General features: G+C 53.5%; 1 protein-coding gene across 2 annotated transcripts in view; it reads left to right on the forward strand.

Annotated features, from left to right (window-relative positions):
- The window catches only part of ADAMTS7 (ADAM metallopeptidase with thrombospondin type 1 motif 7), a 48180-nt gene that overhangs the window by 15819 nt on the left and 12911 nt on the right, over positions 1-19450 (forward strand). For both annotated transcript variants that reach the window (XR_010317389.1, XM_064267212.1), the window contains exons 5-14: positions 2279-2362; positions 2768-2892; positions 3601-3750; positions 5062-5205; positions 14221-14365; positions 15036-15128; positions 15456-15601; positions 17436-17605; positions 17915-18048; positions 19158-19278. Coding sequence is in view for 1 of the 2 variants with exons in the window: in XM_064267212.1 (XP_064123282.1) it covers positions 2279-2362; positions 2768-2892; positions 3601-3750; positions 5062-5205; positions 14221-14365; positions 15036-15128; positions 15456-15601; positions 17436-17605; positions 17915-18048; positions 19158-19278 (1312 nt within the window). In the remaining variant the exon portion in view is untranslated. The remainder of the gene's footprint in view (positions 1-2278; positions 2363-2767; positions 2893-3600; positions 3751-5061; positions 5206-14220; positions 14366-15035; positions 15129-15455; positions 15602-17435; positions 17606-17914; positions 18049-19157; positions 19279-19450) is intronic.

Here is a 19450-nt window from a genome sequence, read left to right on the forward strand (position 1 = left end):
ACTCATAGTGACTGTATAGGCCAGAGTAGAAGTGCCCCATAGGGTTTCCAAGGCTATGAATCTTTATGGAACAAGACTGCCATATCTCTCCCACAGAGCAATTGGTCGGTTCGAACCGCCAACCTTCCAGTTAGCAGCCAAGCACTTAATTACCCTGCCACCAGGGCTCCTGAACAAGGCTCCACTTCCCCGGATATCATTTATCTAGTTGAAACACCCCACACTGACCTTAGGCCATTAACAAACACTGCTAGGTTAAGTTGATCAACCAATTACGACTCCCCATTCCTCCAGTGTCTCTTAGCACCTATTTTCCCCCCATACTTCTGGGAGACAGTGAGAAGTGTTACATCTGCTGAGGGAAGGGCACTAAGCTGCCCCTAGCCCTAACTCAGGATGTAGGATGGGTCAGTTGCTGCGACAGGTCTTAGTGGACCCTTAGGGGCTTCTTGTCCTTGGAAGTCATTTCACTGGGGGCTGATGCCAAGTTCACCTATCTGTAGTTTAGGAAAGATTTGTTCTTTTAATCTGACCTTCTGCAGGATACTTTTCTCATTTTCCACACTGTTTCTTTTAAATGACATAATGCATTGGAAATACCCAGCACAGTGCCCAAAATTCATTTGTTCGTTCAACAGATACTTCTTGAGTGTCCTGCATGGGCTGGACACTCGGCTGAGCACTGGGACTATAAGAGGGAGTCCAAACAGACACAGCCCTAGCCCTCATGGAGGTCACAGTTGGGCAGGGAGTCAAACATTAATCAAACCATCACCCGATTGAATGTAAAGGTGCCATTGAGGTGGGTGCTGGGAAGGACAAGTTCATGGTGCTTTGGGAGGCTCCCAAGGACACGGTGGAGGGTCTGAGAGCTGTAGAGAGAGTAGAAGATAACTTGGAGCTGAGGGGAGGGAAGATTTCCTAGGCTGAGGTATCTCATCTACAAAGGCCCTGTGGTAGGAAGACTCATGGGATTCTGAGAGAGAGCCAGAGTGCTGGAGTGAGGGCATGAGGTGAGGCCAGAGAGATGGGCAGGGACCAGACCATGTAGGCCTGTTGGCCAGGCTGGGGACATCTGTCTTTACCATGTGGCCAATGAAGAACCACTCAGTTGCTTTAAGCAAGGGCATGGTGACATTGAGTTTGTATTTTCAAGACAGATGACTAGAGCTGCTAGGTTACAGGTGGCCTGGAGGGGCCACAGATTATGTGGGGAGACCTGCTAGACCGTGACAGCTAGCCAGAAAAGAGATGATGGTATCTTGGACTGGGCAGTGATGGTGGGGATGGAGAGAAGAGACAGAGTCAGGCAAAATTGAGGAGGCAACACTGGTTGGATGTGGGGGAAAGAAGGTGGCAGAGGGGCTTCCGTGTGCCAGCCTGGGCGTGGAGACGGGTGGTGGCACACTGCACCATTTCTGACCCTGGGTTCTAGCAGTGCATCCACACCCATCATCAGAGGTGTGGTGCCCCCCGAGCAGTGTTTGTTTTGTCTTATTTTTCTTGATGGAATTGTTAGAATCCTGTCCTGCTATCTCTGCCCTCTGGAACTTGACACCTGTCCCCCATCATGGGCTGGCCTCTTCCTTGTTCCGAGCTGATGGCTTTGAAAGAGCTGATAGCTCCCCAATGCCCAAGGGCCATTTTCCTGCATCTGGCTCACCTTCCATCTTTGGGGGTGGCCTGTGTTCAGTAGAGAGCTCCCCGTGTAGCCATGGGGCCTCTGACACCTGTCCCCTTGGCTCCCTGGCTTTGCACCCAGGTGCCAGAGCCCCCAGAAGATGGGGTAACAAAGCAGTGGGAAAACTCCCTGGGCCTGGGATACCCACACTACCCAGGTCTCATGCCTCACTAGGGGGCTCAATCCTGGGATGCTGGCTCTGGCATCCCTAGGGCAGGAGGGGGCTGCAGTAGGCAGAACTAGGACCTGGCGATGGGCCAAGCAGGCAGCCCTGGGAGAGCGGAGCTGCGGTTGCTGGGCTTAGTGGGGTGGGGGTTGGTACTTGGAAGCAGGCCCAAACTGGTGCTCAGAACAGGTGGCAGGCCTGGGAGGGGCCTGGGAAGCCTCCTGGTCCTCCCGGTTCTGCCGCTGCTGGACTGGGGAAATGTGTGTGTGCAGACGGGGGGATGCCTTCAGTGTGGGTGCACGTGCATAAAAGGTCCACGTGTGCAGCCTTGCGTGCACGCAGGTGTGCATCCGTCCAGGTGGGTTGGGGTGGGCGCTGGCTGCCTGTGTGCGGTATCCTGAGTGACAGCCTGACCCCCATCTCTTGGGTAGGTGACCGGCCTGTTTCACGACCCCAGCGTTGGGAACCCCATCCATATCACCATCGTGCGCCTGGTCCTGCTGGAAGAGGAGGAGGTGAGAGGTTGTGTGGCCCCCACTGCCCCCTGGGGATGGACAGTGGCTTCCAGAGCCCTCCAGCTCCATGTGGAAAAGCACAACAAGGGTCTCCTTGACCTGGGCATTGCCATCTGTCACCCCCCAGTCCCTGGCTGACCCTTCCTCCGGTCCCCTCCAGGAGGTTTTTGTGGAGTGGTGGTCAGGCTGCTTGTCCTCCTTCTGCCCCCTCTGGGCCTGTCTTCCTCCTTGGGACTGAGGAGAATGGGCCTGACCCTCTTGGAGCTCAGGAGGAAGATTGAGGAAGTAGATTGCCAGGCCTTCCTTCCAAAGCATCTCTAGGGGGACTTGAAACTCCAACCTTTTGGTTAGCACCCGAGTGTGTTAACCATTTACACCACCCAGGGACTCCCTCTGTGCCCCCAGGAGGACCTAAAGATCACACACCATGCAGACAACACCCTGAGGAACTTCTGCAAGTGGCAGAAGAGTATCAACATGAAGGGAGATGCCCACCCCTTGCATCACGACACCGCCATCCTGCTCACCAGGTTCTGCCAGCCGCCAGGGGCCTGGGGGCAGGGGATAGGGGGTGGAGAGCCCATCTGAAGGAGGTGTACCCTACCCTCAGGGAGAAGCCCTGATTTGGGGAGAGACGCAGCCCCACTCTTGGGGAGGCCCGTTTTAAGGAGAGTTTGAGCACCTTTGGCCCAAGGCTGGATCTCATCAGCACTTGAGCAGGTCTGCCCTGGCTCTTACAGAATTATTGTTGTCAGGTGCCGTGGAGGCAATTTTAACTCATAGTGACCCCGTGTGACAGAGTAGAACTGCCCCATAGGGTTTTCTAGGCTGAAATCTTTATAGGAGCAGATTGCCAGGTCTTTTTCCCACGGAGTGCCTGGTGGGTTTGAACTGCCGACCTTCTGGTTAGCAGCTGAGTGCTTGATTGTTGTGCCACCGGTGCTACTTCTTACAGAATTAGTATTTTTAAACTCCAGGTGGAGTTATTTTGCCTCTATTGCACTCTGGCAGTTTCTATCAGCACCCTTACCGAATAGTGACCAAAATTAACAGTGCATGGGTCAAGGAGGCATCGGTGGGTCATGTGTGAGTGAGGGTATCTGCTCCTCTGGTGGCCGCTGTGCTGTGGCCTGGGGTCATGGAGCGAGCGAGAGGGTGGGGGGCAGCTTTCCCATCCCTCGGGGCCAGGGGTCAGGGGTCAGGTCAGCCTGAGACCCCGCTTCTCTCCATGTGTGCAGGAAGGACCTGTGTGCGGCCATGAACCGGCCCTGTGAGACCCTGGGCCTGTCCCACGTGGCGGGCATGTGCCAGCCGCACCGTAGCTGCAACATCAACGAGGACACGGGCCTGCCCCTGGCCTTCACCGTGGCCCACGAGCTCGGGCACAGGTACTTTGTCCCCCCCACTGCCACTCCAAGAACCCTGCTTTACCTTCCCAACCTGGGGTGCAGGGCAGCCAGGCCTGTGGGCCACAAGATCCTGGGGAATGGAAACTGCCCCACGAGAGCAAGCCCCCACTCATCTGGTCATGTGCCATCCCCACATTGTCCCTCCCCCGGGATGCTTCCCTGTTGAACATGAGAGGGGCACCACCTGGGTACCTCTGGGGCTGGCCTGGCACAAGTCTTATCTGATGGGGGGGGTGGTATGGGCCACAATGTCACCATAGATCTTTGGTGGCCCTTCTCCTTTGGCCTTTGTGCTTGCATCTTTACCTCTTGGTCCCCACTACCTACTCCCATTTGCTGTGTGCCCTTGGGCCACTGTCCTGCCCTCTCTGGGCCTCTGTGTGCTCCCTATAGATTGAGGGGGTTGAATTCAATGATGTCCAAAGCTCTTTCCCACTGACACCCTCTGCCTGAGGCTCTCATGTCTAAGCGTGACCCATGCCCTCGTCTTCTGTGCCTGGGCAGGTGGCAGGTTCCTGTTTAACTGGTGACCGTGGCAGCACCTAAGACTATCTGGTGAGCCGATGAAGGTCAGAGGTGTTGGGATCATCTACCTAGACACTGGGTTCCCTGGGTTATGGCCATGCACACAGGGCTCTGAGGCCACCTACTGTGGTGAAAAGAGCTCTCTACCCCAGTCTGCCATTTCCTGGCTATATTACCCTGACTAGTTCCTTAGCCTCTCTGAGCCTCTCTGGGGATAATAATGCCTTCCTGGGAAGTCTGAATACTGAGCAAGACAGTGTTTGTGAAAGCGATTAGCCTGGTGCCTGGCCCATAGCAGGTGCTCAGGAGATACGAATTTTCTCGTGCCCTGGCCAAGGATGGTTTATCGAGACCTTTCTGTGGTAGAGTGGGACCTTCTTTGCTTGACTCAAGTATACTGTCTTGGAACAAAGACCTGGGCATGGAAGGACCTCTGTCAGCCTGTTGCTGGTACCAGTGAGGTTGCCAGGCCGTGATGGGCTGCCACACTTGGCTTGCCATCACTGGCAGGAGCAGGGCTGCCCTGGGTCATTCAGGCTTGGGCTGGTGCACCTGGAGGAGGACTCCACAGGATTCCAGCTATCACACTCATATATGAGATTAAGGGACGTGATCTCAGAGAGGGGATGTAACTTTCCCAAGGCTACACAGTCACTTGGTGGCAGGGCCAGCCCTGGGAGCCAGGACTTTGCAGGCCTCTGGGGTGGGGGCAGGCTGGCAGCCTCCCACCAGCTCACCCGCCCCTGGGGCCTGTGTCTCACGCAGTTTTGGCATTCAGCATGACGGAAGCGGCAATGACTGTGAGCCCGTTGGGAAACGGCCTTTCATCATGTCTCCACAGCTCCTGTACGACGCTGCTCCCCTCACCTGGTCCCGCTGCAGCCGCGAGTACATCACCAGGTTCCTTGAGTAAGTGCCCCCCAGCTCTGGGGACCCAGTCCTTGCCCATGACATCAAGGCCTAGTGTGGGAGATGCAGGAAGTGATATTGTAGTGCCAGGGTAGAGGGGCACCCAATACAGATGGGGGCTGGGGTCCTCGAAGTCCTCCCAGGGGGGACACCTGAGCTAAATCTTGGAACCTGAGCAAGGGTTCCCAGAGATACAGCAGGTAGAATGGAGTTCGTGGTAGAGGATGCGCGAATGAAGGCCTGGAGACAGGAAAGAGAAGCAGTTTCACTGAGGTTATGCGAACTGAGGCTGGACAGGAAATGAAGCTAGAGGAGGTGCGGGGCTGGCTGCATAATTTGTGGGGTCCATTGAAAAGCAAAGGAGCCCTGGTGGCACAATGGTTAAATGCTCAACTGCTAACTGAAAGGTTGGCGGTTTGAGCCCACCCAGCAGCTCCACGGGAGAAAGAGCTGGCCCTGCTTCTGTAAAGATTATAGCCTAGAAAATCCAATGGGGGCAATTCCACTCTGTCACATGGGGTCGCTATGAGTTGAAATCAACTCGGTGGCACCTAACTGTGAAAAGCAGGGAAAAAAGTGTTATTAAAAATCCTAAAATATGAAGCTTTTTCCTTTCTTCCGCATTCTCTCTGTCATGGTGTCCTAGGTAAAGAAAAATTCGTAATTTAAGTTATTAGCGTAAATTTTACCATTCATCTTTATTGTGTGTACTGCCAGTTTTAAATGCAAATAAAAGAGCATTTAACTCTGAGGGAATCGCTGAAATGCCACAAGTTGTGTTTCATAGCTTGTACTGACTACCCACTAAAAACCGGTGGAAATGTTGCACAAAACTAACTCAGCTGGTGTTATTTTACTCCCTGATATGCGCGCATTCCACCAACACCCTCTCCTGTTGCCTTACTGATGAGGGAGGGAGGAATAAAGAAAAAAGAGTTGCGGTTGCTCTCCCTTTCCTTTTCCTTCTGTCTAGTCATTTTTCGGTGTAAGTGGTCGGCTAATACAGGGAAGTAACATGAATAAGAAAGAATGACAAAATTTCCTGGTCATTGGTGTTTCTTAGAACATCATTGCCTTCTTTCTGCATTTGAAGCAAATTCTGGTTCAAGTGGAAAGTGTGGCCCCTGGGGTTGAAGGCGTTCTCTCTGACTCAGTTGTAGGCAGAGCATTCTTACTTTGTACTTGCTTTGAGTCTCTGAGTCTCCTACACGTCGTGAGTCCACTAGAATTCTGTGCTCATGGGGCAAAGCAAATGCTAGATGTGAATGGGGTGGCAAGGAATGACAAACACATACATTGTGCGGGTAGCCTCTCCCCACCTGCCTGCTCCTTTGTCCCATCAGGCCTGCCTGAGTCATCTAGTGCTGCTGTAACGGAAATACCACAAGTGGATGGCTTCAACAAGCTGAAGTTTATTCTCTCACAGTCTAGTAGGCTACAAGTCCAAATTCAAGGCATCAACTCCAGCAGAAGGCTTTATTTCTCTATCAGCTCTGGAGGAAGGTCCTTATCACTCTTCCCCCGGACAAGGAGCTTCTCAGTGCAGGAACCCTGAGTCCAAAGGACACATCCTTCTCCTGGCATTACTTTCTTGGTGGTACGAGCTCCCCCTGTCTCTGTGCCTGCTTCTCTCTTTTATATCTCGAAAGAGATTGATTTAAGACACAATCTGTTCTTGTAGATTGAGCCCTGCCTCATTAACATAACTACCACTAATCCCATCTCATTAACAACATAGAGGTAGGAGTTACAACACATAGGAAGTCACATCAGATGACAAAATGGTGGATAATCACATAATACTGGGAATCACGGCCTAGCCAAAGTGATACACATATTTTGGGGGGACACAATTCAATCTATGGCAAGACTTCATTTACAAAACACGGGTTCAAAGATAATATTATGAAGAATTTCAAAATGGCAACAGCAGAGCACTAAATCACCTTCTCCACCCCTTCCCACTGTCCATTCTTTTTCTCTAGGCAGCTACTTTCAACTTTTACTCTTTTAGCTTTTTCTTATGTTATGTACTTGTATATTTCCAAAAAGAATTCCTGGACTGCTGTTTCTTGATTTTTCAGTTTAGATATTATTTGTTGATTTGTACAGTGGATTCAGCTCCCTTGCATTACTTTCTGTACACAAATTTGTCTTCCCTGCCACACCCTGATATAGTGTTAACATATTTTGATTAGGTTCATATTCAGTGTTTTCATTATTATGACTGTGTAAACCCTCTTTATTGTTGGTTGAACCAAGTGTTGTAACCAGATGACATTTTCTTTTTAAGGATAACACTTTTCTTTGCCTCTGTGGCTAAGTCTCCTATGTCCTTCAACAGTTTCTATAAAATGTCTCATAATCCCGTTTTCCAGAAGGTAATTCCTACCAGATAATCTAACAGTTGCCTTTTTTACCCCTGAATCTTCCCCCACCCCCAACTTCCCTGTCCTCTGTTCCATTCTAAATTGGATGCTTTCTAGACCTGCGCTGAAATTGTTGTTACGCAGGACCTTCCTGTTTCTAGATCCCATGCTACTTTTTTTTGGGGGGGGGGGGGGGTTGGTGTACTGCCTTGTTTTGGTGGTGCACATCCTGAAGTAGCTTTCTGAGAAGGAGTGCGTGGAGGTAGTTGGTTTGCATGTCTGAAAGTGTTTTTATTCTACCCTTACACCTAATAATTTGCTTCAATATTGACTTCTAGGTTACAATTCTCCCTCAGAATTTTGAAGGCATTTTACCATTGTCTTCTAGCTTCCAACATTACCCTTGAGAAGTCTCATACCATTCTGATTCCCAAGCCTTTGTGTGTGACCTTTTAAAAAATCTGGATGCTTTCAAAGTTTCTCTCTCTTTGAAATTTTACAATTATGTGCCTTGATCTATTTTTATTTATCATCTCGGGCATTTCTGAAACCTGTCATTTGGGTTTCAGAAATGGACTTGTATTATTTATTTGGTAATTCTTCTATTTTCTCTTTCTGGAATCCTTAGTATTCAGCTGTCCTTTCATTTTCTTATTTTTTTAAACTTTTTTTTTTTTTCAATCTCTGTTTTCTGGGAGACATCCTTATCTTTACATTATAACCATTCTATTAAATTAAAAAATTTTTTTTTCTGTTGTACTTTTAAATTCTTAAACTTTCTTGTTCTCTAAGTACTTTTTATTATCATGTTCTTGTTTCATGGGTACAGTATCTTATCTTCCTGAGGTTTTATTTTTTTCTTCTGCTTCCTGCGATGGCTTTCTCTTCCTTTGAGGTTTTTAAAAAAAATCTCTTTCTTTCATGTTAAAGGTTTCCTTAAAATGTCTTTTCTGCATTTCATACATAAGAAGAAGGCACCGAGACACCAGACTTAGGCAGGTCTTCTCTGTGTCACTGTTGAGGGATTGGGCCAGGACAGGGCTGTTTCTTTGGGAGATCTTTAAATATCAGTGTCTAAGTTATTTTTTTCTGATGATTTTGTTTTCCCGCAGAGGAACCTTCTAGTCTTTTCCTGGAAGGGTGTAAGCCTGGCTATAGCATTCTGGCATCCAAATGGGGAAGGGGCTTGGCAGGGATCTCTCTATTCATTGTGTAGACTTTCATTTGTCCCCCTTTTCTCTGTAGGCCCTTTCACCTCAGAGCCCCAACTGTGTCTTGTGTCCCCAGGTCAGATTCTCCTGGTCCACCCTCTTTAGGGAGTAACCCCCAGCCCTCGTTCAGGCAGGGAGCTAGTGTCACCTGGTCATGCAGAGCCGGAGAGGGGATTCCAGGTTCCACCAGTTCTTAAACAGACTTTCAGTGACACTCTCATCCTCAGCTCCACTGATACCCAGATCCACAGGGCCCTCTGGCACCCTAAATCCTGAGCCTTTCCAGGGTTCTGCCTCAGGCACTTGGTTCTCAGCCTTTTCCATTCTACCAAGTCAGTTTCCATCTGCTTTCCAGCTTCTAGAATTTTGTTGACATCTTTCATCTGCCATCATCACTTCTCCTTTACCCTTAGTCTGTGTGGATTTATGCCTTGTTTATTTCTTTACTGTCATCATAGTGGGGTTTTGGGAGGGAATAGAGATAAATCTGTTTGCTTCATGTGCCATGTTTTTCTAGAAATATACTTACTATGGGGTTTAAGCAGGGGTGTGACCAGTCCATTGTGGATGTAAGAGCAAGGACTCCAGCTCTTATACAGCCTAAAAAAGGTATTTCTGGGGTGGGGAGTGGGGTTGGAAGCAAGGAAGCTTAGTTTGGTGGTTAAGAACCTGAACTCTGGCTCAGGCTTCCACTCGTGTTGGCTGGACAAGTTACACTATCGCTTAAGTCTCAAGAAATGTGAACATTGATGGAACTGCCTCATGAGTTTGCTATGAGGATTAACTGAGAAAACGTGAATATTTAGCACAGTACCTACCACATGGTAAGTACGTGGTGATTATTATTTCCCCTACTATCAAGTGATAAATGACATGGACCCAAACGAGGGAAGTGGCCATGGGGATGGAGAAAACCCATTGCCATTGAGTCATTTTGACTCACAGTGACCATATAGGACAGAGTGGAACTGCCCCATAGGGTTTCCGAGGAGAGGCTGGTGGATTCGAACTGCCGATCTTTTGGTTATCAGCTGAGCTCTTAACCACTGCACGACCAGTTGGAATGGAGAGGAGGGTTGAAAAAAGCCCCAAGGGTGTGTCTCTTCCCCTAGAGAGGGGCTGGAAAATCAGAACAGTAGCTGCCCCCACAGCATCCCCAGGCTTGTTGCCTGTGCCAGCTTCCTAGAGGCCCCATCCAGGGTGCTGCCTACCACCCTGACAGACAGACAGATGGGGCTCTGTCCTCATTCAGCTCCTGGAATGCGTGATGGACTTGGCTCGGGGCCTGGGGCGAGAGTGGGAGGGGAGGGCGAGAGCCTGGGCCAGCTAGGGCCTCCCAGAGCCATGGCTCTAAGCAGGATGGAGGACTTTTCCCAAGACAGAGCTGTGTGCCCCACCACTGAAGGGTGCTGGGGAAGAAGAAGGATGTCCCCCCTCCAAGGTGGGTCCAGCACTCTCACCTCCCTGAGCACCTTCTGTCTTGGGAGTCAGGCAAGGAAGAATCGAAGGTCCTAGAAGAAGGTGAAAGGAGAGGGGTGCTCAGACCAAGAAAGGGGGTGCTCAGATGGGAAGAGTGGCACCAGCCTGTCTTCCAGCCCCCTAGCTCTCAGCCTCCTCATTGGAGGTGAGGTAGGAGCCAGAAATTGGGCCCACCCAAGCAGGGCTGGAGGCAGAAAGAGCGAGAGTCGTAGGTGAAAAAGGGGCCATAATGTGGAGTTAGGCAGCGTTTTGGGGCAAGGCGAGTCTCGAAGGCCCTCACAGACCATCCTACTGGCTCCACTGGACCCAATGCTCCTCAGACTCTTATAAACAGATGTTTATCAGGCTGCATACAACCAGACATGACTGAATCCCAGCCTGGTCTCAAACTCAGGCTCTTGCTATATCAACAAACGTTAATCAAGCCCCAGCGTGCAGCAGGCCCTGTGCTTAGGGATACGGTGATAAACAACGACAGACAGGGAGCCTACCCTCGTGGCCCTCACAGCCCTCACTGGGGGGAGACAGACATGTGACAATCAGGGTGATTGGCGCTGTGGCAGACAGCGTGGTGGGAGTTGTAGGAATCCAGAGAGGGATGCCAGCCTCAGTCAGGAAACACTCCAAGAACATCCTCTCTGAGGAGGGGCCTTGGAGCTGCCCTCTAAAGGCCAATTTGGAGTATCCTGGGGAAGAAGTGTGTTCTAGGTGGAGGGCATGGCATGGTTAAAGGCTAGAGGAATCCTCAAGACATGGTCGTGTGGCCGGACAGAAGTTTCCGGAGCCTATGGGCATTACCGGAGCCCTGGTGGCATAGCGGTTAAGAGCTACAGCTGCTACCCAAAAGGTCGGCAGTTTGAATTCCCCAGCCACTCCTTGGAAACCCTGTGGGGCAGTTTCTACTCTGCAGTATAGGGATGCTATGAGTCAGAATCGACTTAAAGCCAACAAGTTTGCTTTTAAGGGCTTATGGGCATTACCAGTCCAAGAGGTTTGCCCTGAAGAGCCTTTTGGTGCTGAGAACTGCTTTAAGTGACCCTGAGGAGAGGGGTGAGGTGGGGCTTGGGGGAGCACTCTGCTCACTCCTGCCCTTGCCGCCGGGGTTTCTGCAGGGAGAGAGGCAGGCAGAGATAGTGTCAGGTCGCCACTGATTTCACTTCAGCCTGAGCCGCCACCACCCCAGGCTCCCCAACCAGAACCCAGGATGAAGGGGGCTTGCGCTCATGGCCCTCCCACAGGTGGCAGCAGCACTTGGCAGTCCACTTGTATGCATGTGGGGTGAGTGAGACTGCCCACTGGAGCTGCCCACTGCCTCCTTTGACCAGTGTGGGGCCGCCCAGCTCGGATATAATTAGAGCGAGGAGGCGTCTTCCAAGGGGAAGGGCTGACGGGCTTGGGGATCTGGGAGCCCGTCGGCAGCGTGAGGGGCCTGGCAGGGAGCCGGCCCGAGGAAGGAAGGGCTGACCGCCGGCTGCCCGTGTGACTTCTCCCAAGTAGATGCTGCTATTTATACCTCTGCAGCTTGGGGATCACACAGGCCACCTCAGACTTTTGTTGATGTGGATGTGAAGGCCCAGAGAGGGTGAGGGGTGGCCCCAGGTCACACAGCATCCACAGCTGGGGGAGAAGGGGAAAAGAACTCAAGTTTTTGATTCTTCAGTCAGCACCTGGGCCTGATGTAGCCCTGATTCTGGTGGCAGATCCTGTGAGGGCCGCCCCATCCCCCACAACTTTCCACTCACACACAGGATGGGCTCTATGGGTCATTGTCACTCCAGCTACCCAGCAGCAGGTCTACAGAAACCTTGGCACTGGGTCCCAGCCAGAAAGCGGAAGGGCTGGGATTTGACCACTGCCCCCTCCTGTGTGACTTGGGGCAGAGGTGCGCCGCTCTGGGGCTGCATCTAAGGGCAGGGTAATAATAGACTTCTGCCCAGGGTGTTGGTGTGAGGCCCAGGTAGGGATGGGGCCTGAGCTGTCCTCACCCTCAGAACCCCAAGTCAGAAGAGCTCCCTCAGAGTGGCTCCCAGGCCAGTCTGAGTCAGAGGCAAGGTGAGTGCCCCCACTCTGCATCTTGTGAGTTGTGGTGTGCCAGAGGGAGAGAGGAAGCCTCAGTGCACGCTGTTCTGCCTCAGAGTGTAGGCCCCGGAGCCCCCAGCTGAGGCGGGCACATGAAACACTCCACTTTCTCCCCGCTAGACCTCACTGGCGTGTTTTTTTTTTTTTAAGTTTTTATTGTGCTTTAAGTGAAAGTTTACAAATCAAGTATGTCTCTCAAAAAAACTTTATATACACCTTCCTATATACTCCTAGTTGGTCTCCCCCTAATGAGACAGCATGCTCCTTCTCTCCACCCTGTATTTCCATGTCCATTCAGCCAGCTTCTGTCCTCCTTGGTCCCTGGCATGTTTTTGAACTGGTATTTAGGGTGAAGTATTTCAAGTCAGGCCCATCGTTGGGCGAGAAGAGCCCCACACTGAGAGCAGCCCAGAGAGTGGATGCAGCGTGGACGCTGCAGCCTGGGCCTGCTTCAAGTCCTGACCACTGCCCCCTCCTGTGTGACCCGGGGCAGAGGTGTGCCGCTCTGGGCCCCGCATCTAAGGGCAGGGTAATAATAGACTTCTGCCCAGGGTATTGTGAGCAGCATATGAGAGGGGCCCGCTCAGTACCCCCAGCCAGCCTGGCCCGTGGTCGTCTGGGGCCAGAGGGGTAGATACGACAGCTGTGCATTTGCCCACACCCATGTGGAGCCATCAGTTTCCTCAGCACAGGAGGTTCGAGTGATTCCAGGAGGAGGCCCAGGGCCCTCGGCAAGAGCCTAGTCACCAAAGCTTTGTTCCTTGAGCTCTGGGTAGAGCCTGGGGCCTGCTGCCTGCCCAGGCCTGCCCCATCCTTGGCCCCCAGCCCGAGGGTCTTCCCCCAGATCCTCCTGTGATCCCCTCAGGACTACACGGAGCACTGGACAGGGCTGGCCAGCAGGCCAGCGCACTCAAGCTCCAAAATACTGCTGCACTGGTGCTTGCCTGGGCCCAGCAAGGGCACAGATGGCCCCGGCCCCAGAGGCAGTGGCCACACTCAAAAGGTTCACAGAGTGAGCTAGCGCAGAGGCTGTCAAGCTGGGCTTGGGATGGCCCCACCGGGGCCCTTGTGCCTCCTGGCTCCCTGCCTGGTGCAGCATGTGGGCAGCCTTATGTTCAGGTGGGACATCAGCAGGGGTCTGGGTTGGACACAGACTGTGCCTAGCTCGTGTCTGCCTGGTTCCCCAGGGCCTGCCAGGGCCTGCTGGCTGGAGGAAGACAGCAGTCACTAATGGAATGACAGGGCAGGGAGGGCAGCCCCAGGGGTCGGCAGGGGTACCCCTGGGCTCTCTCAGGTTGGCAACTGTGTGGGGGCTGCTTTCAGGCTCTGGTCCTTCCACAGATGACCCTAGGTCTCAGCCCGGGGCGGGGCCATGCTAGGCCCTGTGTTTTATCAACTGTGTTGTGATGCTCTCCAGATCCCTGTCAGGGATGGCCCAGCTCCAGGACCTGGGCTTGTGGGGAGGCTGCAGGGGCTCGGCGCAGGGGCCACTTGAGGACTTGATGGTCCAGAGGGACTTCTAGGGGAAAGGCCCTTGGGCTGGATCTTGAGGAGAGAGACCTTCAGCAGGTAGAGTTGGAGGAGCGAAGCACGTGCTCGAGAGAATGGCGTGTGCAAAGGCCTGACAGTGGGGGTCAGTGGGGGTGAGTTGTTCAGCTGCACTGGAGTGCCAGGTGGGAGAGGCCAGGAGGCTGGGGGATGGAGTCGAGGCTGGAGGCAGATGTTGGAATTTTCCTGCAAGTTTAGGGCTTTATACCCATTTTCAGCTCGCATACTCTCCTGGTGCCACTGAGGCCACCCTGATGGGCCTCACTGGCTGCCCCTCACCCTGGGTCACAGGTGGTCCCTCACCCTGTCCTCTTGTACCATCTCTGCAGCCGTGGATGGGGCCTGTGCCTGGATGACCCTCCCACCAAGGATGTCATCGACTTTCCCTCAGTGCTGCCCGGTGTCCTTTATGATGTGAGCCACCAATGCCGTCTGCAGTATGGGGCATACTCCACCTTCTGTGATGACATGGACGTGAGTGCGGGCAGAGGGATGTGTGTGGCCCAGCAGGCAGAAGGACTCAGGGGACAGTCCTTTCCAGCCTGGGGACACTAGCCTTGGAGGGACCCTGCCCAGCCCTGGGTTCAGCCTCCTCACGGAGACACGGAGTAGCCTATGGAAGAAGCCTCAGATTGGATGGTCACAGACCCATGCCCGAACTCTGGGTCAACCATTTGCCAACTGCAGAGCTTTGGGCAAGTCCCTCCTCCTTCCTACAGCTGATGTCTAAAAGAGGGGAAATAAAAGCCCCGGTGGGGTCCTGGGGATGGTCACTTACATTGATGGGCATGGGCAAAGGCCCCACAGCTTCATGGACACCTGTCCAGGCAAGTGGGCTTGGGCTCCTGCTCGAGAGCTTGTGGATCGGCTGGAGGCCACAGCTCTGAGCAGCAAACCCCAGCCTCAGGGCCCCACCCAGGGCTCCCCATACCACCACCCAGTCAGAAGGCAAATGGGTGGGAGAGGGAGTAGAAACAGAAGTCAAGTGGGGGCCTCTGGGAGTCTTCATGTCTGCAGACCTCCTCCCCCATGTGCCAGTCCCATGGAGGGGTGCCCAGGAGCCTCGGGGGCAGTGGTGGGGGGGCAGGGTGGGTGGCTGCACTGGGGAGGGGGTGAGGGTCTGGCCGTGCCCTCCTCTTTGCAGAATGTCTGCCACACTCTCTGGTGCTCTGTGGGGACCACCTGTCACTCCAAGCTGGATGCAGCTGTGGATGGTACCAGGTGTGGGGAGAAGAAGGTAGGGGATGCCCTCAGCCCACTTGTGGTGGGGGGTGGGGGCCAGACTTGCCACTGTGCCATGGGATCAGCCTTAGCTCACAGACTGGCTTGAGCTTTTAGCACTCCCAGCCCTCTCTGGCCTGAGTCCCTGTGATCCGCCAAGACAGGCAGCATGTGGGCTTTTTCATTCCCTGCTCAGTTCCATCATGAGGCCTGTGTCTTGGATGCCTGTGTGGGGCTCCCCACCTCTTTGACCCTCCCTCTCTAGGTCTTCCTGCCTACCTCATTCTCACTAGGGTGAGGATGACTGATAGGCTTGGGGTGGGGCTGCCCTCTCTCTCTGTAGTGGTGTCTCAATGGAGAATGTGTTCCTGTGGGCTTCCGGCCCGAGGCTGTGGATGGCAGCTGGTCTGGCTGGAGTGCCTGGTCCGTCTGCTCACGGAGTTGTGGTGTGGGCGTGCAGAGCACTGAACGGCAGTGCACACAGCCTGTGTAAGTGTGGGCCCAGGGGCCTGTGGCAGAATGGGATCTAGGGCTTCAAGCAGAGGCAAACAACTGGGGGAGATCTTGGCTCTGTCCCAGCCTCCACTCTGAGAGGCCAAGCTTGTAGTGCCCAGAGCCGCCTTGGGTCCCCCCCCAGGGGGGTGTCCTGGCATCTGACAGGGCCCCTACTGCTGACCCCATTGCAGAGATGGGAACACTGAGGCCCAAAGACTGGAGGGACTCATCAGAGGCCATACAACAAAGCAACAGCCGGCTGGAGGGTGGCAGGAAAGGGCATTGGTTAAGAGCTTAGACCCTGGACCTGAGACAATTCTCAGGGTTCAGATCCCCTCTCTACTCTGGGGCAAGGGCCTTCTCCAAACCTTCTCTGAGCCTCACTTTCCTCACCTGCATGGTCGGGCAATGCAGCCCACCTAAGAGAGCTGTGGACGGGAAAATGCAGTTACTGCAGGTATGGCATTTATCACAGAGACTAGTCTATAGTAAGTACTCAGCAAGTAGTTGCTGCTTAAATGTGTGAGGCCTCATTTATTAGTGGGCACCAGAGGCGAAGGGAGGGGGAAGCGAGGGGTCGTTGTTTAGGAGGCAGTGAGTTTCTGTTTAGAACAATGGCAAATTTGGCAATAGATATTGGTGATGTTTGTACAACATGATTAACGTAATCGGTGCACTAAATGTACACATGAAAAACGTTACCTTAGCAAATGTTGTGTTATATGTACTTTTACAATTAAAAAAAAAAAAAAAAGCGGTAAACTTTAAGCTCAACAGCTCCTGATGAAAAATAAATGTCTTTTTAGGGCCAATATAATTTCGGAAAAAAAAAAAGGTACCACAAGAGACAAGTGTACTGAAAATGAAAAATAATTATATCTAATCCAAAATATTATTTAATTTTAAACAAAGAAGTTTAAAAAAAAAAAAGTTACTGCTTAGCAGCCTCAGAGGTACAACCTGGGTCTGAGATGAGGTTGGGGGCAGTTGAGAGGTTGGGCAGCACTGAGGTGATGGTTATGTGACTTGGGATGAGTGACTGCACCTCTCTGGGCCTCAGTTTCCCCATCTGAGGTGCAGATCCAGTGAGGTGTGGAGGCCGGCAGTGCCATAGACTGGGGCTACTGGTTCTTTTGGTTGAACCCCTCGTCACTGGGCTGCCCCTGGGTGGGCATGGGATTCATAACTAGCCCCTCCTTGGGCCTTTTCTTGGCAGACTTTGGCCTCTACCCCTCCTGACCGACTGGCCTACCTGTCTGAGCTGAGGTGGGGACAGCAACACAGGCCCAGATGTAGGTGGGGTTCAGGTGACGTGCTCAGGGACAGACCTCTCGGCAAGGGCTTCCTTTTGACCTGGGCTGAGGTGCTGCCACCAGGAACAAGTCTACTGGCACATGGGCTCATCGGGACACTGGGTCTCATGGGCTGGAGACTTGGAGGAACCCCTCCAGCCAGTGTTGGTCACATCTGAAGCTTGTTCCAACCTCCCAACAGCCCTCTGCAGAGGCAGTCCCAACCCATTTTATAGATGCAGAAACTGAGGACCAGAGAGGGCCAAAGACTTGCCCAAGGTCACACAGCAGGTTGAGGGCAGAGCCCAGGCTTTCTGCTGCTACCTTCCTTTAGGTTGTTATGAGTAGGGAGGAGGTGTCTGTTTGAGCCAGAGGGTGGGCAGCCCAAGAGGGGAGAACAGTGTGAGCAAAGGTGGGTGGCAGGAGTCTCTGGGTGTTAGGGATGCAGGCAGAGGCTGCTCACTCTGAGGGCCTACTCCTGGATCCGAGTGCATTCACCGTGTACTCACTCAGCCCCCACCTGGCTCTCCCCACAGGCCCAAATACAAGGGCAAATACTGTGTGGGCGAGCGTAAGCGCTTCCGCCTGTGCAACCTGCAGGCCTGTCCGCCCGGCCATCCCTCCTTCCGCCATGTCCAGTGCAGCCACTTTGATGCTATGCTCTACAAGGGCCAGCTGCACACCTGGGTTCCTGTGGTCAATGATGGTAAGTCCTAATGCCTGTGGGGGAATGAGGCCCAGAGCAGTGGGGATTTGTGGGCCCAAGGTCACCCGGTGGTACAGGCAGGAGGCTCTGTCCCCACCCCCCAGTCCTGGGCTCTTTCCCCCTGTGCCCTGGGGCTGCTGCTCACTCCTAGCTTGCAGATAGTTACCAGTCCAGTTGGAGCCTCCGGCGTGTTTGCATGGTGGTTCTGGACCCTTGGCCTGTTGTTGATGCTTGTGGTGGGGTCTTCCTGGAGACCTCCGTGACGCCTGCCCTGGCTGTCCCTGATGGCTCCTCCACTTGGGCCCCCAGTGAACCCCTGCGAGCTGCACTGCCGGCCCTTGAATGAGTACTTTGCTGAGAAGCTGCGGGACGCCGTGGTCGACGGCACCCCCTGCTACCAGGGCCGGGCCAGCCGTGACCTCTGCATCAACGGCATCTGCAAGGTGTGCCCGGATAGGAAGAGGGCTCTCCCAGCACCGCCTGCCCCCAACCCGCCTGGCAGCACCAGGTCCTCTTCTGGGCCCCTCCTGATCTCCCAGGCTGTACCACTGAGCTTCCTGGTTCCTGCCAGTGAAGCCTTTGATGGCCTTCTGTCACTTCTAGGGCGAAGCCCCCAGCTCTCCCCTGGCTCTTGAGACCCCTCACAGTTTGGCTTCATACCCCCAGCTCCTACTTCTGCACCCCACCTTCCCACATGCTGCCACAGCTTCTCCCCACAGGCCTGCACATCCAGGAAACCTGAGCCCAGCAGTGGCTCTGCCTCCTGCTGGCTGGATGACTCCAGGCAATTGTTTCCTCTTTGATAGAAAAAGGTTGGCTCCAGCTGGCATTTGGTAGCAATTCTTATTATTTCCGGTAATTGTGGTGGCCACACCTCCCTTTTTGTCCCTGCTTCCAAGAAATGAAAGGAACGCTGGTGGCGCAGTGGTTAAGTGCTTAGTTGCTAACCGAAAGGTTGGCGGTTCGAACCTGCCAGCCACTCAGTGGGAGAAAGATGTGGCAGTCTGCTTCCATAAAGATGACAGCCTTGGAACCCTATGGGGCAGTTCTACTCTGTCCTGTAATGTCCCCATGAGTCAGAATTGACTTGCCGGCAATGGGTTTGGTTTTTGGTTTCCAACCAATGAAGCCACTGGGGGCTTCGAGGACTGGCCTCAGGAGGACCAGCACGGAAAGTGCCAATCCCAAGTGCCTTTGACTTTGAATCCTGCTTCTGGAAAATCCATGAAACACACTGGTCAGGAGCCCATGGTTACCAGCTGTCCTGCCCGCCATAGTGTTCTATAAAACTTTTCCCATCTCTTGTTCCATGCAATCCTCACAGATTAATCTCCCCATTTCACATCTGAGGAAACTGAGACTCGGAGAAGGGTTCACCTGGGGTCACACCACACAACTGCAGTGGATCAGGGCCCAGAGCCAAGGGCTCCCAGTCTCTACTCCAGAGCTCTGTCCTTGAGGCCCTGGCAAACCCCTGGGGCTGGGGGCCAGGAGAGGGCTGGCAGCCGGTGGCCCAGCACAAGGGGCCTTTCCTCCCCCCGATGTGTTACAGAATGTTGGCTGTGACTTCGAGATTGACTCAGGTGCCGTGGAGGACCGTTGCGGTGTATGCCATGGGAATGGCTCCACCTGCCACACCGTGAGCAAGACCTTTGAGGAGGCGGAGGGCCTGGGTATGGGTGGGACAGCTGGCGGGTGGGGGTGCTCTGGGCCCTAGCCACCCCTTTCTCATCTCCCCCAAGCCCTTCCCCTTGGCACTGTGATCCCCACCCAGGCTAGAGATGGGAAGCAGGGAAGCCTTCTTGCCTGGTCCAGACGCCCTGTGGGAGTGAGGGGTACCTCATC

The sequence above is a fragment of the Loxodonta africana genome, chromosome 13 (genome assembly GCF_030014295.1).
Source record: "Loxodonta africana isolate mLoxAfr1 chromosome 13, mLoxAfr1.hap2, whole genome shotgun sequence".
Lineage (NCBI taxonomy): Eukaryota > Metazoa > Chordata > Mammalia > Proboscidea > Elephantidae > Loxodonta > Loxodonta africana.